Source organism: Phyllobates terribilis, unplaced genomic scaffold (genome assembly GCF_046119375.1).
Source record: "Phyllobates terribilis strain yellow unplaced genomic scaffold, ASM4611937v1 Scaffold_2__4_contigs__length_985480577, whole genome shotgun sequence".
In the NCBI taxonomy this organism is placed as follows: domain Eukaryota; kingdom Metazoa; phylum Chordata; class Amphibia; order Anura; family Dendrobatidae; genus Phyllobates; species Phyllobates terribilis.
The window spans coordinates 299751134-299777005 of NW_027362762.1; the positions used below are offsets into that span (position 1 = coordinate 299751134).

General features: G+C 42.5%; 1 protein-coding gene across 5 annotated transcripts in view; it reads left to right on the forward strand.

Annotated features, from left to right (window-relative positions):
* The window catches only part of TPP2 (tripeptidyl peptidase 2), a 79948-nt gene that overhangs the window by 15954 nt on the left and 38122 nt on the right, over window positions 1-25872 (forward strand). For all 5 annotated transcript variants that reach the window (XM_073664217.1, XM_073664219.1, XM_073664221.1 and 2 more), the window contains exons 7-19: window positions 6238-6392; window positions 7302-7378; window positions 7500-7627; window positions 7838-7937; window positions 8738-8886; window positions 9003-9118; window positions 9301-9469; window positions 9556-9713; window positions 12583-12659; window positions 13044-13147; window positions 13269-13423; window positions 19485-19601; window positions 24397-24497. In XM_073664217.1, the coding sequence (XP_073520318.1) occupies window positions 6238-6392; window positions 7302-7378; window positions 7500-7627; window positions 7838-7937; window positions 8738-8886; window positions 9003-9118; window positions 9301-9469; window positions 9556-9713; window positions 12583-12659; window positions 13044-13147; window positions 13269-13423; window positions 19485-19601; window positions 24397-24497 (1606 nt within the window). The remainder of the gene's footprint in view (window positions 1-6237; window positions 6393-7301; window positions 7379-7499; window positions 7628-7837; window positions 7938-8737; window positions 8887-9002; window positions 9119-9300; window positions 9470-9555; window positions 9714-12582; window positions 12660-13043; window positions 13148-13268; window positions 13424-19484; window positions 19602-24396; window positions 24498-25872) is intronic.

Here is a 25872-nt window from a genome sequence, read left to right on the forward strand (position 1 = left end):
CTCACCAGTTTAAGCTTAGTGTCTGTAGGAGGTAGACCTGGATCTTCACAGATCCAACCTGTTGTGTTTTATTAATCCTTGTTTTTTCTCTTTCAGATACAGCTCTTCAGGCTAACAGGGAACACTGCGTCCCCTGTTAACCCACATGCGACCGAGAGAGCAGTGTGGCTACCCCCACATCGCCCACTCTCGGACCCGCTGGGCAGGACTTATCCCCTGTCACCTTAGGGTGTCTCATGGTGATCTCGGTGGCCAGTCCTAGCCTGTTCCCCACCCCAGCCCCCTCCTCGGAGCGGCCTGGGAGGGAGACGGTGGTCCCCGCGGGTGACCTTCCCCCAGTTTTTCTGGGGTTGACACAGTCTCCTGCACTGTCTAGGACCGGACAGTGCGGGAAGGAGGAAAAGCCAGGATCCCCCCCCTATCCAGGAAGGCATCCTGAGACCATCCTCAACAGCAGAAAGGAACAGACGATTCCTCTAAGACAGGTACTTCCCTGTCTCAGTGTAGCTCACAGTCCCCTGGCGTTATCTGCCCCCCCTCACCCTCTCACCAAACATGGCGCTTCCCTGGGCCACTTCCTCCCTCTTCTTCATTTTGTATGCGCGGCAGACACCGTACTTTTTTTATTTTTTTTTTTATTTTATTTTTTTTTATTTTCCCGTCGGGTGTGTGCGGTACTTCCTCCTTCTTCTTCATTATGTATGCGAGGCAAATCTGCCCTGCTTTTCTCCGTCGGGGGGCGTGTCCGGTGGGCGGTACCGCTCCGACGGCTATACGCCCCTTCCTATTTAACCAACCAGGACCGAGGAGCATAGTGACGCTTCCGTCACGCCCTCGAGCCCTCCGCGGACCTATCAAGGGGGCCTTTCAAGCCACGCCCCCCTTCCCATCTGCCTATCGGAGCCTCGACGCGCTCCATAATCAACGCAGCGTCCCCTGCTCCTCCCCCTACACCGACGCCATCACTCTGCCGCACGCAGCTCCCTACTCCGTCGGCACCTACTGTGACCCGCTCCAGCCTAACCTTTGGAGTCTGTCAGGGGGACACGGGACCGCTTCTCTGCAGGATCGGGTAGGCTCTGTCCTGACACCGACCCCCACCCTTTCCTGCCCACAGCGCCCTCCTCTGCGGTATCCCTGGTCAGGCACATATGCCCAAACCCAGGGAGCTCTCAGTCCGTTCACATTGTCACATACTACGCCTGTGCTCTTTGTGGTACTAAGTGGCCCGTGGGTCTCACTACGGCCTTCTGCTCGACCTGCAAACCCCCCACCATGCTGGCACCCTAAGATCCCCCCCCCCTCCCGCCGCTCAGGATGTGGTAACCCCCTCCCCTCTGGAGTGGGCTGTTGCTATGTCAGTCTGTCTCTGACCTCACCAAGGTTTCTCAATCTCTGGTGCAGGTCTTAGAACGCTTGCCAGAACGTTTGCCTATGTTATCCACGGCCACCAGCGCTCCGAACGTCCCCACAGACGATTCGCAGGCACCCTTGCCCCCTCCTCACAGGGGCAGACTGACGGCACATTCTCAGAAACGGACTCACGCAAGCTCATCCTCCAGCTCTCCAGACTGCAAGGTGCTCCCTGCGTCTCACACCTCTTCCCCGGAGGTCTCCCCGGGATCTAACTCTGCTTCAGATTCAGACTCTGGTTCTGACACAGACCAGTATTCCAAGATCCAGGACATGATATAAGGCTGTCTAACGGCTGTCAATCAGACTCTGCATGTTACAGAAGACGAGAGCCCTTCCTGGGACTACTCAGTTTCCTTCAGAAAGATTAAGCGTCCTGCACACACTTTTTCTAACCATGCAGAATTTGACAGTGTTTTTCAGAAGCAGTGGGAGCATCCAGAAAAGCGCTTTACGGGAAAGAAACAGTTAAATTTCCTATACCCCTTTAACCATGACCTTGTCAGCAAATGGACGGAGTCCCCATCTGTGGACCCTCCCGTCTCTCGCCTTTCCGCCAAGACGGTACTGTCTCTTCCGGACGGTTCCTCCCTTAAGGATACCACGGATAGACAGGTTGAGGCCCTCACTAAGTCAGCCTTTGAGGCTGCGGGCACCTCCCTTTGCCCTTCCTACGCCTCAACTTGGGTATCAAAAGTGGTGTCCGCATGGGCCAAACAGCTCAGACAGGGCATCCTAGCAGGGGCCTTCCCAGACGATCTGGCCGACTTAGCTGATCAAATCGGCCACGCCGGGAAATATCTGCTTACGGCGTCCCTCGACTCCGCTGCATGCTCAGCCCGGGTTTCCAGCAAACTCGTTGCCTTACGTAGAAGTCTTTGGCTTAAAGCCTGGAACGCCGACCCGGCTTCCAAAAGATCTCTAACTAATCTTCCTTTTCAAGGTTCCAGGCTGTTTGGATCCAAGCTAGACCAGATCATCTCTGATGCTACTGGGGGTAAGAGTACCTCACTCCCCCAGCCCAGACCCAAACGCCCTTTTTCCTAGGAGACGTTCCCTTCAGTTCCGGTCCTTTCGTCAGATCGCTCAGAACCCCTCCTCTCAACAGGACCGTACTCCAGCACAGCGGGACAGTCGTTAGCCCTCCTTTAGGCCCACGCCTAACTGGCGTCCAAAGAGTCGCTCCTCCAACTCCTCTGGATCACGATCTCGATCCAACAGGTTTTCCTCAGCATGACTTGTCACTCCCACCTAGGACTTCTCCTAGGGTGGGCGGCCTTCTCCTTCTGTTCACAGATTCTTGGCAATAGAAGCTGCCTAGGTCAAAGAAATCGTGACTTCCGGCTACAAAATCGAGTTCGATTCCAGCCCACGATCACGTTTTCTCAAGTCCCGCCCCCCACAACCATCTCTGCTTCCCGGTTTCCTTCAAGCCATCACCTCCTTTCTGCGCTCAGCAGTCAGTCTCTGTTCCCTTTCAGGAAAAGTTTTCCGGTTTTTACTCAAATCTTTTCGTCGTCCTTAAAAAGGACGGCTCACTGCGTCCGATTCTGGACCTCAAACAGCTAAACCAACATGTACGCATCCGACAGTTCAGGATAGAGACCCTCAGGTCAGTAATAGCCTCGATGGAAACCGAGGAATATCTATGTTCAGTGGACATTCAGGATGCATACCTTCACATCCCAATCTGCGTGTCACATCAGAAGTTCCTTCGCTTTTCCTTCAGGAACGCGCATTATCAGTTCACTGCCCTCCCCTCCGGCCTCGCCACAGCCCCGAGGGTTTTCACGAAGGTGATGGCGACAGTTATGGCCATTCTTCGAGCAAGGGGAATTGTAACATCGGTTGGGGGGGCAGTTTTTTTTTTCTACAACACACGGTCCAGGGCCGGTGGAGTCCCCACGAAGTCTCCCTTCCCATCAACATTCTGGAGATAAGGGCGATTTACCTGGCGTTGCGTCACTGGCAGAAGATCCTGCCAGGGTTACCAGTCCGTTTACAACCGGACAATGCCACAGCCGTGGCATACATAAACCATCAGGGAGAAACGTGCAGCAAGCTAGTTTTAAAAGAGGTGACGAGTGCTACTTTGGGCCGAGAAGACAGTCCCGGCAATCTCAGCAGTCCACATCCCAGGGGTCTTCCTCAGTCGGCAGGGCCTCGTCTCAGGAGAATGGTCTCTCCATCCCGAGGTGTTTCACCAAATCTGTTTACGGTGGGGCACGCCGGACGTCAACCTCATGGCGTCCCGGTTAAACCACTAGGTTCCGTCCTTTGTAACTCGGTCCCGCGATCATGGTCACAGTTCCAACTGCCCTATCTCTTTCCACCTCTACCTTTGATCCCTCGAGTCATCAAAAGGGTCAAGACAGAGGGAGTACCAGTTCTCCTAGTAGCCCCAGATTGGCCCAGACGAGTCTGGTACGCAGATCTGGTAAATCTGCTTGTCGACTCCCCCTGGAGACTACCAGACCGCCCGGACCTCCTCTCTCAGGGTCCTATTCTTCATCAGAGTTCTCTTTCTCTGAATTTAATGGTATGGCCGTTGAGGCCGCAGTGTTGAAGACGGCGGGCTTTTCTGACAATGTCATTCAGACCCTAATTAACGCCAGAAAACCCGCTACCTCGCGCATATACCACAGAACTTGGAGAGCCTTTTTTTCGTCACTGCGAACAGGATCATCCAACTCCTATGTCCTTTTCTTTGGCAGTCATTTTGGCTTTTCATCAGTCTGGCCTAAAGGCGGGACTCTCTCTCAGCACTCTCAAGGGCCAAGTTTCGGCCTTGTCCATTCTATTCCAACGTAACTTAGCTGGTCGTCCTCAGGTCAGGACGTTTCTACAAGGGGTGGCCAATCTAGCGCCCCCCTATCGCCCTCCAGTGGAACCATAGGACCTTAATATGGTCCTAAGTGTCCTACAACAGCCTCCGTTTGAACCCATTCAGGACATTCCAGCCTCTTTCCTTTCCTGGAAGGTGGCTTTTCTGGTGGCTGTTACCTCTATTAGAAGGGTCGCAGAACTCGCAGCCCTCTCTTGTCGGTCGCCCTTTCTGGTATTCCATGAAGACAAAGTAGTGCTCAGGCCGGTGCCTTCCTTTTTGCCAAAGGTGTTTTCCGCTTTTCACATTAATGAGGACATCGTTTTGCCTTCCTTTTGCCCTGCTCTAGTGCATCCACGGGAGAAGTCCCTGCATAAACTGGACCTGGTCAGAGCTCTACGTGTGTACCTTTCTAGAACGGCCTCCTTTCGGCGCTCGGATGCCCTTTTTGTCATCCCTGACGGGCACCGCAAGGGTCTCCCTGCTTCCAAGTCAACCATCGCCCGTTGGATACTTTCGACCATTTTGGAGGCACATCGCATCTCTGGCAAACCTCCCCCTCCCGGAGTAAGGGCTCACTCCACCAGGGCGGCCTCTTGGGCGGTCCGCCATCAGGCTTCGGCCTCTCAAATCTGTAAGGCCGCAACGTGGTCTTCTCTTCACTCCTTTTCAAGGTTTTACAAGATCCACACTTATTCTTCAGCTGATGCCAGTCTTGGACGGAAGGTCCTGCATGCGGCAGTTGCCGCAGTCTGACCTAGTCTGTGACTATCTTCGGTTCTCCCACCCAGGGGACTGCTTTGGGACTTCCCATGGTCCTGTGTCCCCCAATGAAGCGATAGAGAGAGGGATTTTTGGTACTCACCGTAAAATCTTTCTTGGAGCCTTCATTGGGGGACACAGCACCCTCCCTGTTTTTGGTCATATGTCCAGTTGGCCCTGTTGGGCATCTCAGTTGGCCCTGTTGGGCATCTCATTTAGTTTTCATGGTTGTGCCCCGTTGGGCATTGCATAGTGGTTATTTTATGCTTCTCCTACTGCTCTAGCCACTAACTGAGTTTGGTGGCTGTAGGCGGGTGCATACTGCGGAGGAGGCGCTATTTTCCTTTTTTTGTCTAGTGTCAACCTCCTAGCGACAGCAGCATACACCCATGGTCCTGTGTCCCCCAATGAAGGCTCCAAGAAAGATTTTACGGTGAGTACCAAAAATCCCTCTTTTCCACACCTGCTTAAATTTCCAAAGTACTATGTGTATGTATTGTAGGGTTTCACTGTGTTTGGTAGGTGCTAGGCATTAGGTCTTGGGTAGCGTTCACAGTCAATGCCGTTTTGATCCAAACACGTGCAGTTTGAATTACTTTCCACAGGTTGCACACCACCAAAACAAACTGCTAAAAATAAATTTGTAGCCTTGTCCAGGTGCCAACTAAACAGAACAAACCCTGGCTACTCATACACAGCTGAGCTAGTCCCAGCTTGGTCAAACAAAGCAGCTATTGTCCATAGCAACCGCTGATACTTGCGGTTCTCTGAACACGGCCTGTGCGGACTCTTCTCAGAGAGGGATTCTGGCTTTTCATCACTTTTCAGCTCAAGGACACATCCAGTCTGGTGCTCAGTCTTTCCATTCGCCTCTGCTACATCTAGCAGACTGACTGACTCCTCAGCCACTCTATTCAGAGAGAGACCCCGTCATGTCTCTCTCTCATCTACCGCTCACATCTTGGCTGGTCCCACAATGAATCTACTTCCTGCTTCTTAGAGAAACCATGCAGGTGCTTCTAATCAAACACCGCAGAGCTGGGGTTTAACCCTGACCTTCCTAGCTATGCTACAGTATATAGAATGAATTTGTGTATTTATGTATGTGTATATACACTTATTTACAGTGCATATCAGTTCAGTCTGATAGTGTTTTATTTTTTTTTTTCATTTGAATGTTACATAGAGCTCAAAGTAATTTTGTGACCTGGTGATGAATGTGCCATTGTGTATTACAGGTGCTCATGGAACACACGTGGCCAGTATTGCTGCAGGGTATTTTCCTGATGAACCAGAAAGAAACGGAGTTGCTCCCGGAGCACAGATTCTAGCAATAAAGATTGGTGATACAAGACTGAGCACAATGGAGACAGGCACAGGGCTTATCAGAGCGGTATGGATTCTTTTCTGTCAAAACTAATGTTGGTACAATGTCTTCATTGGTTACTGTAATGTGACTGCAAGAACCCATATATCAAAAAGGTCTTCTTGTAGCATCTGACTGGATGCCCTGGTTTGCTTGGCGGCTATGGAAGTTGATTTTAAAGGGTACACGTAGCTTGACTCTAGCTCTATTCCCTGCCAAACCCTACCTACCTCTACTACTGATGGTTTACTGGCCTTTAAAAGGAAGCCAATATCAGGAAATTATTATTTTTTTTCTCTAAATCAGATTTTTGTGCTTCAGCACAAAACAATAGGTCAGGATCTGACCAGTGTGTTGCTATGTACGTGTGCCATTTCCTGCAACAATAGGAAGCTAGTCTAAAAAAGCCCCAATGAGCAATGTGAAAATAACAGAAATGCAATGATGCTGCTAGTCTGAACTATGCAACAGTCGGGAGTGCACCTCTCCCCAGCAAGCTGGGAGACAGTTTCTCCAGAAGGTGGGAGCATGAGACAACCCCTTTTAAGTAGTAAGTGCTGCCAGCCATAGGAGACCGTATCGAGTTGGCTGCCAGTAACGTCTATTATCATTTCTGGGAGCCATGGACAGAATGTAGCTCCCCCCCAAAAGGCCTCAATCAGAATACCGTAGGTGGGTCATAATACACCCCCCCCTCAGAACTAATGACCCAAGCAATATCCTCATAGGCTGAGGGCACTGCTGGCCAAAGTGGGGGAGATGCCTCAGAGACACGTGATGTTTTATCAAGCAGCTTGTGTCTGACCTGGGACTGACTGATTTACATCTGCACGAAGTATCTTGGTCGTGCTTTATTTCTATACTATCTGACGCTTGTAATTAATTTTGTGCTATTGAATATATAAATTCTTTTTTTTTTTTTTTTTCATTTCACAGATGATTGAAGCAATAAAATATAAATGTGACCTTGTCAATTACAGCTACGGTGAAGCGACTCACTGGCCAAACTCTGGGTACGTCTGTGCCACTTTACTGACCCTTGTGAAGAAATAATACACAAGTAGCATTCCCGATGTATACTTTACAGACCTTCCCTCACTGCTTTGTCTTTTTTGATTTTTCTTCTATTTGTAGGAGAATTTGTGAAGCAATTAATGAAGCAGTATGGAAAAATAACATCATATATGTATCAAGTGCTGGCAATAATGGCCCATGTCTGTCAACCGTTGGCTGTCCGGGGGGCACTACCTCCAGTGTCATAGGTGAGATTGTGTATAAACGGAAACATGATTCCTTTACACCAGGCCTAAGAACAAAAACCTTTTTATTTCTTCATTTCAATAATTTATTTTTATTAAAGAGACTGATAATGGAGAACTAATATATTGTAATGGATTATGTGACTTTAGTTTGCATTAAGTTGATATTGATGCTTGTAAAATCTTATGCCTATGCCATCATTCTGTCTTCAGGTGTTGGGGCGTATGTTTCTCCAGATATGATGGTTGCAGAATATTCCCTCCGTGAAAAACTACCTGCTAATCAATATACTTGGTCTTCAAGAGGTCCTAGGTAAGATTCTCATTGTTTTCAATCTTCACTTAAATTATGAGGTTTGTAAATTTAGGTTTTTGGGTTTTTTTGTGCACATTTTAGAAGTGTGTGTTAATTTTATTTATTTTTTTCTTTATAAATTATACAGGAAAATGTTTTTGTACTGTTAGCCAATAGATGGAAAAGTATTACTATTTGAGAGTCCTCAGTTGTTGGTACCTTTTTTTTTTAATGGCTAACCGAAAAGATGGTAACAAATTGCAAGCATTCAAGACTACTCAGGCCTCTTCATCAAGCATAGAATAACACAAAATCTGGAGTCACATTTATTCACATCACTTGTCTCATCTATTGCATTATTCCTGTGCCCTTGTTGTGAATAAATATGTGACTCTTCAGATTTTGTGTTATTCTATGCCTGATGAGACCTGAGTAGTCTCGAAAGCTTGCAATTTGTTACCATCTTTTCTGTTGGCCATTAAAAGGAATATTTTAAAAGTATAAACCTGTGCATTTTACATAGAAATTCTTGTTGCGTAGAGACTGTTCAACTCCTTCACAGGGCTGACTGTGATGCTGACTGCTGATATCATTTACGTCCTCTACTTAAGAGTTTCTTTTTGCCCTGGCACTTGCCTTGGTCAAAAAAAAGTATCCCGTCCGTGTATGTAACCCCCTCTTCTTTGACCCCTCCGGCTTTATGAAAGCAGAGATATTTGTGTGCAAATATTAGAAAAAGTGTGTGTACATATACAACATACCTAGTATCCTATAATTTTGCTTGTAACTTGACCTTGTGCTGTTTCTGGTATAATCAGTACTGATGGGTGCCTTGGAGTCAGTATCAGTGCGCCTGGAGGAGCCATAGCATCCGTTCCGAATTGGACCCTGCGTGGCACCCAGCTGATGAATGGCACCTCCATGTCTTCTCCCAATGCTTGTGGAGGCATTGCACTAGTTCTTTCAGGTAAGTTTAGGCCGGCTTATACTAAGATTTCTCTTCGCCTTTGCTTCTCATTTAAGGCTGCATGTTGTACCATTGCACTTTTTTTTTTCTTTATTAATTTTCCTATCTTTATTTAGGGCTTAAAGCAAATGGAGTCCCATACACTGTACACTCAGTTAGAAGAGCTCTTGAAAACACGGCCATGAAGGCAGAAAACATTGAAGTGTTTGCTCAAGGGCACGGTATTATTCAGGTTTGTGACGTTTAATGGTCATTGTGGGGGAGAATGTACTTATAAGGTATTGTCCACGAATGGTGCTAACATTGTAATGAAACCCGACTGCAAAAAATCACTTCTGCTTCAAAAACCAGCAATTTAACTTTAAAAAAGGTGGTCAATCTCTGCAGAAATGCTGACTGATGATGTCCTTCCAGGTTGACAAAGCTTATGACTACCTCATGCAGAATGATTCGCTCACCAGTAAGATAGGCTTCACGGTTACTGTGGGAAATGGCCGTGGAATTTACCTCAGGGATCCAGTCCAGGTATCTGCCCCGTCAGATCATGGTGTCGGCATTGAGCCAGCGTTCCCGGAAAACACAGGTAAGAAGCACTTACAGGGCCGTATTATAGAAATATGAGTCTTCTTCACACTGTACATGTCTCTTTAAATGTTTTCCCTCTGACAGATAACTCTGAAAGGATTTCTCTTCAGCTTCACTTGGTGCTTGTGTCGAGCGCCTCCTGGCTCCAGTATCCCAGTCACTTGGAGCTGATGAACCAGTGCAGACATATTAATGTCCGTGTGGATCCTCGTGGCTTACGTGAAGGCGTGCATTACACAGAGGTAAAAAACGCAAATCCCTCCAGTAATGACAAAAAAGGAAAAAATGATTAGATTCAGTTTTGTTTTTTTCACAAGTGTGCTAGATTAAATTCAGTTTTTTTTTTGCCTGTTTACTATATACAGCAATATTGTGGTATTGCTGTATGCAGCACAAGCGATCAGACAATGGCAGGTTAAAATTCCCTTAGGCTATGTGCCTACGATGCAGATTGCAAGCGTTTTTCCTCTCCCTGGCAGAAAAAAACGCATGCAGATTTTACATGCATTTTTTTCTGCCAGGGAGAAGCATTTTTACATGCATTTATGCATGCGCTTTTCCAAGCGGTTTTGAGCATCACTTGGAAAAGGGGTTGACAAGTTGGTCACACAATATAAATCCATGCAGCTGACATGGATTTATATTGTGTGACCAGAGAGTTCTGCTTGCAAATGTTGCATCTATAGTAAAAGTTTAAAAATAAAAAAACCCTTGCATTTTCCTCTCCGGCGACTATCCTCTCTCCTTGGCGTCCCGCGGTGTACTGCCAGGACCTGCGGTGACATCATTTAGTCAGCTGATGGTCATGCGACCGCTGACGTCAGCGGTCAGGTGATGGTCGCGTGACCATCAGCTGACTAAATGACGCCACCGCAGGTCCTGCCAGTACACCGCGGGCCACCGAGGAGAGGGGATTGTCGCCAGGAGGAGACCGGGGGCCGCTGGAGAGGCGCGAATGAATGAATGAATATTTTTTACTTTCAATTCTTTTATAACTTGCAGGTACAATGGTACCTGGGTCGGATGAGAGTCTCCTCTTCTCCAGACCCAGGTACCATCCGCGCATTGAACCGCATAACAGCCGCATGTATACATGCGGATGTTATGCAGTTCAATGCAAGTCAATGGTGGCGATTTCGCCGTGAAATTGCACAAGAAATGGTAGTGCTGAGGATTTTTCCGCAATGATAATCCGCAGCGGAAATTTCCGCAGATGCACATGCGGATTATCATTGGGAAACATGGCAGACATCTTAACAAGCGTTTTTAACTTGTTTCCACGGCGGAAATGCTGCCGCGGAAACTCATTAAATCTGCATCGTGGGCACATAGCTTAAGAGAACTAATAAATATAGTGAAAAATAAAAAAAAGTTTTAAAAAAATATATGAAAAAAAAAAAGTTAACCCCTTTTTTTTTTCCCCATTAAAATTCAAGATAATAAAAAATACACATGTGGTATCACAGTGTCCAGAAAAGTCTGGGTGAATTATTTATAGAATTTGATAGCTCAATCAGTAAACACCAAAACAAAAATTTCAAAACTACATAAATGCTTTTTTCAGTGTCGGCTATTACACAAATGCTGTAAGAAGCAATCAAATGTCATATCTATCCCACATTGGTATCAGTAAAATGTCATCTCACCCCCACAGAAAGTAAGCTATCACACAAATGTCAACCAAAAAGTGAAAGCGTTAGGGTCTCTGAAAATAGTGACTGTTTTTTTTCTCTCAAACTTCTGATTTTTTTTTTTAAACCACTAAAATAACGAAAACCTAGCCATGTTTGGTATCGCCATAATTGTACTAAGACCACGGCCCCACTATCAGTATTTGGTCAGTATTCGGTCAGTATTTATTCTCAGGAGTGGGAGCCAAAGCCAGGAGTGGGTGATAAATGCAGAATTGGTGACTTGTTTCTATTATACCTTTTCTCTGATTATTCCTCACCTGGTTTTGGCTCCCACTCCTGAGATAAAATACTGACCGAATGCTGATAGTGGGGCCGTGGCCTAATGAGGAGAATAGTATTGCCAGGTAATCTTTACCACACAGTGTACACTGTAATAATTCCCAGAAAACAATGTCAGAATTATGGATTTTATTTTTTTCCCCAATTTTACTGCCTAGAAATTTTTTTTTTTCATTTTCCACTAATTTGTGATAAAATGAGTGGTGTCAAAAGAACTCATCCCACAAAATAACAAGCACTCATATGTATGTGTACAGAAAAATAAAAAAAGTTTTTGTCTCTTGGAAGAAGGGGAGGAAAAAAACTAAAACAAAAAAAACAAAAAGCGGAAATTGACCTCAGTGGGATGAGATTAATAGCAAAAAATAGGTAGCACACGGATGGCATCCATATGCTGTTTGTTTTTCTTCACAGGCCCATAGATTTGAGTAGTCTTTAGATCCATGACCTGAATCAAAAATTGACATTCTGACTCTTGACAAAGTAATATTCACACTATTAGGATTCAGCTTGAGTAGTCGTCCTTTGACTGACCACTCATTCTCATACTTGTGGTCACTTGCAGACTAGCCTTTTTTCCTGCTAGTCTACATGAGACCCAAAATGACTGCAAATTGCTTATGAGCAGTCATGTGACAACCACTCAAACCTGCAATTGTTAAGATTAGGTATGAAACTGGGCTGGAAGAAATTTTTCCTTATGCCAGAAGTTCCTAAGTATTTAAAAAAAAATGTCCACTTCCTTTTGCAGGGGTTGTCCCCATTCAGCAAATCCTTGTACCTGGTGCTACTTGTTAAAAAAAAGTCTCTTCTCACCCTGATCGTGTTCAGTGCTGAGTCTCTGCTCCTGCTTCCAGTATTTCATGTTGACTGCAGTGCTAAACCTACGTGATGTCAATATTGGATACTGGGAGCAGCGCAGGAGACTAGGTAGTGGACCCGGTGAGGGTGAATAAGGCATGGTTAATTTGCCATTTTAATTATAACAAACTGCGCTCTAGGACTGATATTTTCTGAAAGGGGACAACACCTCACAACATTACTTTTCAGTTGGAATATTGCCAAAAAGTGTCCATTGTTGTGTATAAAGTATTCAGTATGTTGCTCATTAAGTGATAACTTTTTTTTGTTTTTGCAGATTTGTGGTTATGATGTATCTGCTCCAAATTCTGGTCCGTTATTCAGAGTTCCAGTAACCGTGGTCATTCCAGCAAAGTGAGTAGTATTCACATTGACTCATAGATTGTATGTTATAGGAAAGTCTTAATATTAAGCCTCAAACCACTGCAAGTCCAATCCTAAAAGGACGACCGAGCAGAAAAGAAAAAGGGGCAAATTTATTTGCAGATGTTATTTTGCAATAATGTGAGCTATCTGGAGGTTAAAAGATGAGACTCTGGCTTTGTGTTAGTGATATAGCACCTGCTCTATGTAACCATTTTGTCCAAGTGCTATGTTCTTTGGCTTTCTAGCTATATTTTTTTCTTCTAGCGGAACAGAATAAGCAAATATTTCTTATCTTTTCTCATTTTGAGTCCTAATTCTCGTTGTATCCCATAGAGGGTATATACGGCGTTGTGACTTTTTTACATTTCTCAGGCTCAGTGATTCTTCGTACGACATGGAGTGCAAAGATATTTGTTTCAAATCTGGTCAGATTCAGCGCCATTTCATTGAAGTTCCTCCAGGTGCCACGTGGGCTGGTAAGTTAAAATATGTAAACCATTAATGTCTTGTAGATTCAGGTGGACTTATATAATGGAGGGGATTTGAACACTTTATTACAAGAAAGGTTTGATAATATTTTTTCCCCTTTTCTGTCAGAGGTTACAGTTAATTCTCGCTCTGCGGATGTTGCTTCCAAGTTTGTTCTTCATGCGGTCCAGCTGGTGAAGCAGAAGGCTTACAGAAGTCATGAGTTTTACAAATTCACATCTTTGCCTGAGAATGGTTCTGTGACAGAAGCGTTTCCGGTGCTGGTGAGTTGTGTTTTTGGCTTTCATTATAGCAGGTTAACCGCTTCCCGACCGCCCACTGTAGATAAACGTCCGCGCTGCCTGGGCTCTGTGCAGCGCGGACGTTTAAAAACGGTGGGTGGTCTCGCAGTGCTCAGGACCCCCTGGGTCCTGCAAGCGCTGTGAGAGCGGTGCAGAGCGTTAGCTCTGACAGGGAACATCATCGGGACCTGATTAGATCAGGTCCCAGTGATGTTAACCCTTTGCTGTCTTCTATATGCTGTGATCTATAGTGATCGCGGCATATAGGAGACAGCAGGAGGAGAGGGGGTCGTCCACTTACCTCTCTGACGACCCCTTGATTGCTTTCAGGACCTGGCGTTGCTATGGCAGCTGGAGGACACATGACCGCCTCCAGCTCTGCCATATATGGTGTCCTTCCTGTCTGACTTCAGCCTGTAGCTGATGCCAGACAAGAGACTGTGAAACAGTCAGTGAAGATCTCATATAATGTAATATATGTCTATTACATTACATGAGATCAGGGATCAGAAAAATAAAAATTAATGTCCCATACAGGGACTAAGTAAAAATGTAAAAAAAAGTAAAAAAAAAATGTTTTGAAACTGTTAAAAAAAAATACAAAATAAATAAAAATAAATAAATAAAATATTAAACCGATAAATCCATATAGTTATGCAAAAATAAAAAAAGTACACATATTTGGTATTGCCGCGTTCGAAACAACCCGAGCTATAAAACTGTCACACTAATTAACTCCTTATGTGTACACCGTAATAAAAATAAATAAAAAACGGAGCAAAAAACTATGCTTTTTCCTCATATCGCCAAACAAAAAGTGGAAAAGAATGCGATCAAAAAGCAAAATGGAAATAGAAATGGTACCGCTGAAAACGTCATCTTGTTCTGCAAAAATCAAGCCACTATACAGCTCCATCAGCCAAAAAATAAAAAAGTTATACCTCTCAGAATAAAGCAATGCAAAAAAAATATTTTTTCTTTAAAATTGTTTTATTGTGTAAAAGCGCCAAAACATAAACAAATATACAGTAAGTGTAGTATCGCTGTAAATGTACTGACCCGAAGAATAACGCTGCCTGATCAGTTTTACCACACGCAGAACGGCATAAAAAAAACCTCAAAAAACAATTCCTGAATTGTTGGTTTTTGTTAATTTTACCTCCCAAAAAAACGGAATAGAAAGCGATCAAAAAATGTCACGTACCCACAAATGGTACCAATAAAAATGTCAACTCGTCCCGCAAAAAACAAGCCATCACATGACTCTGTCGGCCGAAATATGGAAAAATTATAGCTCTCAAAATATGGCGATGCAAAAACTAGATTTTGCAAAAAAAAAAGCGTCTCTTAGTGTGTGACAGCTGTCAGTCATAAAAACCCGATATAAATCTGGTATCTCTGTAATCGCACCGACCCGAAGAATAAAGTAATCTAATCAGTTATATCACACTAGGAACGGCGTAAAAAAATAAATAAAACCAATTCTTCACCTGCTACTGATTTGTTTATTATGTCTCCCAAAGATCGCAGTAAGGCTCTGCTCACATTTATCCTGCGCTCTGCGCTGAGCACTTACGCCAGAGTTTCCATGTAAATCTCTGAAATATGTGATTCAGCCGGAACCCATGACGGAAGATTCCCTGTAATGAGGCAGATATAGGCCACTGTGGATGCCGTCTGGCCTGTGATCCCACGGTGTCATTTGTTTTAGGCGTGCATAAAAGTGCGGTTGGCCACAGTTTTGTGCACTTCTGGAAAAAAAGGACACCGCTAAACAGAGGCCAGACGGAGTCCAGAGTAACTCTGCTGCCTCATTACAGTGAATGGATCCCGCAGGGGTTTCATCTGAATTACATCACTTGGAAATTTAGATGGAAACCCCGATGTAAGTGCTCAGCCTAGAGCGCCGGATAAATGTTACGTAAAATGTTCCCAATAAAAGCTTCAACTCAGTCCTCAAAAAAAGCTAGTCCCCACTCAGGTCCATCATCTGTTAAAAATATAAGGGACTTCCAAGTTACTGGTAGCAGAAAGGCTCTGGAAAAGCGAAATGGCCCTTGCCCCCCAAAAGAAATTCAAAAAATTTTGTGCTCCCAAATCCAAATGCCTATTCTACAATAATTTGTTCTCCAATTGTCAAATAGCGCTCCGTCCCCCCCAGATCTCGCCGTATGGCTGAGCGGTACGATACAGCCACATATGGGGTATTGGCACTTTTAGAAGAAATTGTGTGACACATTTCGGCACCATTTTTACCCATTGCCCTGTGTGAAAATGTAAAATCTGAGGGTAAAACATTTTTTTGTGGTAAAAATATAATTATGCTTTTTTCACTGCCCAATGGTATAAATTTAAAAATTAAAAAATACTCACTACTTCCCTAGATGAATTCCTTGAGAGGTGTAGTTTACAAAATGGGGTCACTTGTGGGGGTTTCTGCTGTTTCTGCATGTCAGCGACTCTTCAAATGTGACATGGTGTCTGCTGCCTATCCCAGCCAACATAGCGCTCCTTTCTCTTCCGAACCCTGCCGTACACCAAAGCAGTGGTTTTCCCCCACATATGGGGTATCGGCGTGTTCAGGAGAAATTGTACAACAAATTTCATGGTGCAATTTATCCTGTTACCCTTATGATAGTACAAAATTAGGGAAAGGAAAAGATTTTTTGTGGGAAAAATGTGAAAATTTTATTTTTATGGCTCAATATTATAAACTTCTGTGAAGCAGCTGGGGGTGCAAGGTGCTCACCACATATCTAGATAAGTTCCCTAAGGGGTCTAGTTTCCAAAATGGTGTCACTTGTGGGGGGTTTCCACTGTTTAGGAACATCAGGGGCTCTCCAAACGCAACATGGCGTCTGCTAATTATTCAGACAAATTTTACATTCAGAAAGTCAAATGGCGCTCCTTCCCTTCCAAACCCTGCCGTGCGCCCAAACAGTGGTTTTTCCCCACATATGGGGTATCGGCGTGTTCAGGAGAAATTGCACAACAAATTTAATGGTGCAATTTATCCTATTACCATTATGATAATGGAAAATTAAGGGATGAAAAACGTTTTTGTGGGAAAAATGTGAAAATTTTATTTTTACAGCTCAATATTATAAACTTCTGTGAAGCACCTTGGGGTTCAAGGTGCTCACCACACATCTAGATATGTTCCCTAAGGGGTCTAGTTTCCAAAATGGTGTCACTTGTGGGGGGTTTCCACTGTTTAGGCACATCAGGGGCTCTCCAAACGCAACATGGTGTCTGCTAATTATTCAGACAAATTTTACATTCAAAAAGTCTAATGGCGCTCCTTCCTTTCCGAGCCCTGCCGTGCGCCCAAACAGTGGTTTTCCCTCACATATGGGGTATCAGCACGCTCAAGAGAAATTGCACAAAAAATTTTGGGGTCCATTTTTTCCTGTTACCCCTGTGAAAATAAAAAAAATTGGGTCTAAAGTAACATTTTTGTGAAAAAAGTTAAATGTTAATTTTTTTCTTCCACATTCCAAAAATTTCTGTGAAGCACCTGAAGGGTTAATAAAGTTCTTGAATGTGGTTTTGAGCACCTTGAGGGGTGCAGTTTTTAGAACGGTGTCACTTTTGGGTATTTTCTGTCATAAAGACCCCTCAAAGTGACTTCAAATATGATGTGGTCCCTAAAAAAATGTTTTTGTAAATTTTGTTGGAAAAATGAGAAATCGCTGGTCAACTTTTAACCCTTATAGCTCCCTAACAAAAAAAAATTTTGGTTCCAAAATTGTGCTGATGTAAAGTAGACATGTGGGAAATGTTATTTATTAAGTATTTTGTGTGACATATTTCTCTGATTTAAGGGCTTAAAAATTCAAAGTTTGAAAATTGCAAAATGTTCAAAATTTTCGCCAAATTTCCGATTTTTTCACAAATAAACGCAAGTGATATCAAAGAAATTTTACCACTATCATGAAGTACAATATGTCACGAAAAAACAATCTCAGAATCAGGGGGATCCGTTGAAGCGTTCCAGAGTAATTGCTTCATAAAGTGACAGTGGTCAGAATTGAAAAAATTGGCCCGGTCACGAAGGCAAAAACAGGCTCTGGTGCGAAGTGGTTAATACTTTTATGTAAAGATTTAAAATTAAATTCAACATTAATGTAAATCTACAGTAATTCCAAATACTCCATCTGGACAACTTTAGGACAATTTGTCCAAGCAGGAAAATGAATGTGGTTCTAAGTTGGGATTCCCAGGGTAGTGAGCGACTGTAAGGAGCATTCTTGTATATTAACACAACCATAGCAGCCGATCATCCGTAGAGAAGAGAAACTCTATATACTACAAGGTGTGTAGAGGCATTGTACAGCTTTTTTGCATGAAGCCTTAATCTGCCTCCCGTGGTGTTCTGCTTTAATTGGATATTTCCACCTCATGTCCTCAGAAAATGTCATAAATTCCTTAAAAAAAAAAAAAAAAACTAAATCGGGTGAACTTTCACATTTAAGATGGGGGTTTGTTCCTTAATTACATACTATTTGTTAATACTTAATTACACTTGTGTCTGTGCTTTCAAGTAGGGACCTTTTTGTATTTTTTTTCTCTATAGACTGTCACCTGAAATTACATGAGAAATTTCAGGATTTTAACAGTGTTAGGCTGAGTTCACACGATGCGTTTTTCATGCGTTTCCGCGGCGTTTTTGCAGTTGCGGAAACGCATGAAAAACGCATGGTAGAAGGGCAGCAATGTTCCCCAATTGAAATCCGCATGTGCTGTGCCCATGATGCAGATTTTTCCGCAGCGTAAACGCTTCGCTCAAAAATCCGCAGCATGTCAATTAATTTTGCGGAAACGCTGCTCTTTTGCCGCCATTGACTTGCATTAGACCGCATGGAATCCGCATCACTGTATATGTTGATGCGCTTTTCATGCGGTCTAATGTGCGGATGGTACCCGGGTGTGGATGAGAGGACTCTCATCCAGACCCAGGTACCATTAAAAAAAAAAGAATAAAATAAAAAATATATATATTCTCACCTTCTGACGGCCCGCGCAGCGCTCCTGCTTGATTCCCCGCACTTCGCGGTTGAATGAAGAAGGACCTTCGCTGACGTCAGAGTCATGTGACGGGTCACGTGACGCTGACGTCAGAAGGTCCTAAAGTCTTCACTGCCGGCAGCCGGGACCGAGCGAAGCAGGACACCGGGGGCCATCAGAGGGTAAAGTATATATTTATTTTTTATTTTTTGACATTCACACACTATATAAATCCATGCCGGCTGCATGGATTTATATAGTGTGAAGTTGACAAGCACTTTCCAAGTGATGATAAAATCGCTTGGGAAGCGCTTGTCAACCCGCATGCGGAAATGAAAGTGAAGAACGCTTCACATCCGCATGTCCCTGGCAGGAAACCGCATGTACAATCCGCATGCGTTTTTTCCTGCCAGAGAGATGCAGAAACGCTCAGGAAAAAATCCTGAGCATTTCTGCATCGTGTGCACATACCCATAAGGTTACATCCTCCTATCCTTTTATAAATGCCTTGCCCTCCGCTGTTTCTCCCCCAGTCTGCACAGTTAAGCTGTCAAGTAAGCTATAGAAAAACGTGAATGGTCGGATGATTGTCTAGCCTAATGTTCAAATTGTAATGTTTTATTTATTTTTTTTTTAAATACGCAATCTTCAGAGTAAAAACCTGATTTAAAGGGGTTGTCGTCTTTCAGAAATAATCTTTTTTTAGCCTGCGGCAGCTCTCCACTGTTTGTCCACAGCGCTGATGTCAAGTTGACAGTGCTGCAGCCAATCGGGGAGGTTATTGGGTCTGCCCCTGTAGATGGCATGAACCGCTGAGCTCACTGGCTGCAGTGATGTTGGCGCTACAGACCTAACTCTGGACTAGAGGAGGGCGAGTTGTATTGTGTTTTTCTGTTTTGGAGGTTTTTTTTTTATTAGCTATCGCAGCCTATGAAAAGTTTTCTGAAATGATTCAATGCCTTTTTAAGTATAATCCATTTCTCATTCTACCTCTCCTTACATTTATTGTTTCAATTTTTTTTCCTTGGCTCTGCAGGGTGGCAAGACCATTGAATTTTGCATTGCACGTTGGTGGGCAAGTCTCAGTGATGTCAATATTGACTATTCCATTTCTTTTCATGGAGTTGCTTGTGGACTGACGCAGCTCAATATTGTAAGTATGATATTGGCTATAAATTAGAACACCTCCATAATATTGCCCGTATGCTTATATCAGTTTGAAATATTTAAAGTTCGATATACCAGAGAATTGAATTGCTAAATATTGATAGACCAGAAGAGAAACAATAGGAGGGTCATCTGCGCTGCTGATGGAGACCTGAAAGAATAGTTCAGGATACAAAGTTGGCTTGACGCGGTTTCAAAGTCTTCAGACTTTTTCATCAGGATATGACCACCAGGTATGAAGACTGAAAACTTTGAAACGCGTTGATGATAAACCGCATCTAACTTTCTTTGTATCCTGGACCACTCTTTCTCCATCAGCAGTGCAGATGACCCACCTATTGTTTCTCTTCTGGCATTTCAACGGTTTTTAGCCTGTGGGACTGTAGCAGCTGACAAAATTAAGCTTCAACATTGTGTGGTACACAACTGTACCAGGTAAGCCATTCTCTGCAGCTTATTGTACTTTATTATATAAGACACTGTTGCGCTTTTTGCTCATTAGCTTTTTCCTACTAGATATTGACAGGAGCACCTTCTCTTTAACCCCAGTTACATACTATTTAGAGGTGTTTTTAAGCCATGAAAATACAATTTACATATGTAGTTTTTTTTAGTTCAAAGTAATTACATGTAAATTCTAAGAAACTGTTACTGAATCTGTGAACGAACGCCCCCAAATGTACAAAGAACTAAAGCAAAACCGAAAACATGGGCTAGCACAGATGTTGGTAGAAGTGTAATATGTAGATGCACATTCACACTGTAACCATTAACAGCCATATGCAAAGGTGGGATGGCTGTTATACGTTTTTGATCAAAATAAATCAAGACCCATATGGCTTTTTTACATGTATTACTACTAATTTAATTACGGCAGAGTATCTTTTCATTTGTTCTTATTCTAGGTTATATTTGTCTGTTAATGGCCACAGTGTGAATGTGCACCTATACATTACACTAACACCAACAGGTGTGCTAACCCAAGTTTTTGGTTTTGCTCTCTCCCGGAATGTAACTACTTCGCACCCTTGACCAGACTGTGAACAGGCCATGGAAGCCAGCTGTACACTATCAAAGATAAACGCTCTCTATAAAGAAGAATGGCATTGGAAAAAGCAAGTCCATTAAAAAAACCTGCTTATTTTCGTGGTGTCTAAGTAGTTAAAGCAATATTATTAATTTAGAAATATCCATTTAAAGTATATAATGTAGAATGTGTTTGGGCTCAGTTATGCTTTGAATTGCTAAATATTGACAGACCAGAAGAGAAACAATAGGAGGGTCATCAGCGCTGCTGATGGAGATCTGAAAGAATAGTTCAGGATACAAAGTTGGCTTGATGCGATTTCAAAGTCTTCAAACTTCTTCATCAGGATATGACCACCAGGTCTGAAGACTTTGAAACGCGTTTATAATAAACCGCATCTAAAATAAATATATTAAATATTATACCAATAAATACGCATATTTATGTAAAAACAAAAATAAACAAAAGTACACAATTTGTTTTGCCGTGTCCAGAACGACCGGATCTATAAAACAATCACATTTAGTTAACCCCACAAGTAAACACTGTAAAAATTAAATAAATGAAAAATGTAGCAAAAAAGTTTTTTTCATCATACCGCCCAAAAAAGTGGAATAAAATGCAATCAAAAATTCGACTGTAAATAAAAATCATATAGCTGAAAGTGACAACTTATCCTGCAAGAAACAAGCTGCCATACAGCTTTGTTAGCGGAGAAATAAAGCTATCATTTTCAGAATATAGCAATGCAAAATAATTTTTTTCAATAAAATCGTTTTTTTGTGCAAAAGCCCCAAAACAAAAAAACCCCAAACAATAAAGCTGTCTTATCACTTTTACCACACAGTGAACGGCATAACAAAAAATCACAAAACAATTTTTGAATTGCTGGCTTTTGTTCATTCTGCCTCCCAAAAATCAGAATAGAAAGCAATAAAATGTTATGTGCCTGAAAATGGTAACCATTAAAATTAAAACAAAAAAAAAGCCCTCACGTGACTGTGGACAGAAATATAGAAAAATTATAGCTCTCAAAATATGAAGAATAAAGTTGCGTAATCACTTATACCACACGAGGAACTGCGTAAAAAAATAAATAAAACCAAATTTTCACCTGCTGTTGATTTGTTCATTCTGCCTCCCAAAGTTCGCAGTAAGGCTCTGCTCCCATTTATCCTGCGCTGAGTGCTTACACTGGGGTTTCCGTGTAAGTCTCTGAAATACGTGATTCAGACGGAAGCCCTGGTGGAAGAAGGATGTAGTCTGGCCCATGATCCAGCATGATGTGTCTTTTAAAGTGTGCATAAAAGTGGGGTCGACCACAGATTTGTGCACCTCTGACAAGGACACCACTGAACAGAGGTTAGACTGAGTCCATAGTAACACTGCTGCCTCACTATAGTGAATCACGTCAGTCAGAGATTTAGATGGAAACACGTGATCCAAAATGTTATGTAAAAATTCCCAACAAAAGCATCAACTCAATTCACAAAACAAGCAAATCTTCACTCAGGTCCGTTCTCTGTTACCCAAAATATAGGGGTTTCTACATTATCTGTAAGGCCACAGCCCCTCAGTCAGTATTTGGTCAGTATTTTTCCTCAGGAGTGGGTGATAAATGCAGAATTGGTGACTTGTTTCTATTCTACCTTTTCTCTGTTTGTTCCTCACCTGGTTTTGGCTCCCAATCCTGAGAAAAAATACTGACCGAATACTGATGGAGGGGCCGTGGCCTAACACTAAGGCTTTGGAAAAGCACTATGACTCCTCTGCCCCGCCCCTTCCCACAAATTCCAAATGCCCCAGTGTGATTAAACCATATTTGGCTTCCACATGTTTTGGTATTTCTATAGCGATGAGAGCCCACTTCCAGAAACATGAGCTGGGCATAATGTACAGGGCAGATTTTCACTCGGCAACATCCACTGCTGCTTGTTTCTGGAAAACACCAATAAAGTCAAAATCATCACTCCAACTGTAGATACATTCCCAGAGGGATGTAATTTCTAAAAAAGGGGTGAATTGAGGGGGGTTCTTCTCTTCTGGCACTTAGGGGGCTCTGTATATGGTTTCAGCAAACTATTCTATGAAAATGTGTTATCCCAAAGTCAAATAGCGCTCCTTCCCTCCTGAGTCTCGCCATGTGGTTAAGCAGTACAGACACATATGGGGTATTGCTGCCTTCAGCAGAATTTGTGTGACACATTTTGGTGCCATTTTCTACCAATTTCCACATGTAACAATGTAAAATATGGTGCTAATTACATTTTTAGCATAAAAATTAGTTTTTATTATTTCTTCACTGCCCAATGGTATAAAATTCTGTGACACATGTGGTGTCAATATGCTCACTGCACCCTTAGATGAATTAATTGGGGGGATGTAGTTTGTAAAATGGGGCCACTTATGGGGGGGGAGTTTCTGCTGTTCTGGCACCTCAGGCGTCTGCCAATGTGACATGGCACCCGCAAACCATAACAGCAAAATGTGAATTTCAGTATGGCGCTCCTTTCCTTCTGAGCTTTCCACTGTGCCTCCAAAGTAGGTTTTGACCACATGTGGCGTATTGACGTTCATTGGAGAAAATGAACGTTACAATTTGTTGCACAATTTTTCCTATTATCCCTTCTGAAAATTAAAAACTTGGGGCAGAAACAACATTTTACTGGAAAAAAATTGGTAATTTTTGATACAATCAACCAAATGTTATACAATTCTGTGAATCGCCTGAGGGTTAAAAATGCTTACTACACCCCTAGATGAATTCATTGAGAGGGATAATTTCCAAAATGGGGTCACTTGTGAGCGTTTCTGCTGTTTTGGCATGTAAAAGGGGTTCATCAAATGTGACATGGCATCTGCAGTCTATTCCAGCCAGAATTACACTCCAGAGCTCAATTGACATGCCCTTTCGAACCCTGCCGCGTACCCAAACAGCAGTTTGTCACCACATATGGGGCATGTGTGTACTCAGGAGTAATTGCACAACAAATTTTGTGGTCCATTTTCTCCTTTTACTTTTGTGAAAAGGAAAAATTTGGGCTACAACAACAACATATTTGTCAGAATAATTAAAATGTTTTTTTTTTCTTCCACATTGCTTGAATTCCTTTGAAACACCTAAAAAGTTAATAAACTTCTTTGGATGTGGTTTTGAGCACTCTAAAAAAAATTTTAAAATGGTCACTTTTGGATATTTTCTGTCACACAAACACCTCAGTTACTTAATATGTGCTGTGGTCCCTCAAATTGCTTTTATAAATTTTGTTAGAAAAATGAAAAATTGCTGATTAACTTCTAACCCATCTAATTTCCTAAGGGAAAAAAAAAAGTTTAAAAAATGATGCTGATATAAAGTAGATATGTGGTTACTGTTATCTATTTTGTGTGGTAGAACTACCTGCTTTTAAAGAGTATATAAAAATTAAAAAAATTGAAAATTGCGCAGTGTTCACATTTCTTGTCAAAATTTTTTTTTTTTTTTTTTTTTTTTTTTTTTCATAAACGCAAATCATATCTACCAAAATTTACCACTAACCTAAAGCGCAATGTGTCACGAAAAAAAAGTCTCCCTCACTGGGATTCGTTGAAGCGTTCCAGAGTTGTTACCTCATAAAGTGACAATGGTCAGAATTTGTATAACTTGGCCTGGTCAGGAAGGTGAAAACAGGCTGGGAGGTGAAGGGGTTTAGGACGTATTCCAACCTCAGACATCACTGCTTTTGTACAATTTATTTTTTTGTTTTCTTGCCAGCATGCATCTGAAGGGATCGCTCGTTTTGATGTGCTGTCTACATTAAAGTATGAAGATCTGTCTCCCAGCATCAGTTTAAAGAATTGGGTGCAAACTTTAAGGTGGTGTATAAAATCCATATAGACACATTACTTTTTTAATCTTGCATCAGGTTTGTGTCTGTAAACTGAAGTTTCTCTAAAATTCTGTCTCATTCACCATATGTTGACTGCAGGTTGTAGTGTTTTCTGTGCCTAATGTTTTATAGGGTAATTAATAAATAGTAGTCCTCATTGTCACTTAGTTATGCTGTTCATTTTAGGCACATTTGTCTATACTTCCAAAATGTATCTTTCCCCTTTCTCACTGGTCCATCAGCCTGCTTGAGCGGTCCTTGTGTTTCCGGGCACTTGCACAATATATACGGGGTGGTCCAAACGTAGGTGGACAGAAAGTGTAATAAGGTTATGAAGGGGGAGATTTATCAAACATGGTGTAAAGTGAAACTGGCTCAGTTGCCCTTAGCAACCAATCAGATTCCACTTTTCATTCCTCACAGACTCTTTGGAAAATGAAAGGTGGAATCTGATTGGTTGCTAAGGGCAACTGAGCCAGTTTCACAGATCTAGTTTTCACACATAGATCACGCCCAAATCTGTTTTCTTTTCAGATAATTCAGATAACACATAATGGAAAATCATTTAAATACAGATCAAAGAAAATGGATTTTAACAGAGTATTGGAAATCTCAAAATGCTGAAACCATTAGAGCAAATTGGGTTGAAACATTTGGTACTCAAGCCCCAAAGAGACAAACCATTTACCGCATTCGTGACAAATTCAATGCCACTGGCTCAATCCTTAATGCTCCAAAAACTGGTCGACCCAAAACAGTCTGTACAGAAGATAATAAACAACTTGTTGCTGAAACATTTGTTCAGAGTCCAAAAAAGTCCACCAGAAGAGCCTCTTTGGAATTGGGAATTTCACGAGCTTCTATCATGCGAATCCTGAAATCTATTGGGTGGAAAGCTTTATTGTCCACGTCTAATTCATGGTTTATTGGAGGATGATCCAGACAGGCAGCTGCAATTTAGTGTTTGATAAATCTCCCCCTTTATAACCTTATTACACTTTCTGTCCACCTACTTTTGGACCACCCTGTATTTCTCTGTGTATGTAGAAATAAAGCATTTGGAAAAAATGTAACCTATTGGATTATCACTCCAAACACAGAAATGCTGCTGTTCTGGAAGGTCCAAAATATTTTAGGTATTTTATTTTTGAATATTTTCCTGAAGTTTATCAAATAAATTAATTTTGCTTTCTGTAATTTTAAAAAGTTGTAAAAAAAAAAAAAATAAAAAGCCAAAATCTTTTGAGTAATAAAAACTAACTTTCTAATAAATATTGAAAGGGGAACAGTTATGTTTGAACTGCAGTTCAAACAGCTACAGAATGAGAAATACAAGAGCACATCTAGATATTTGTAAAAAG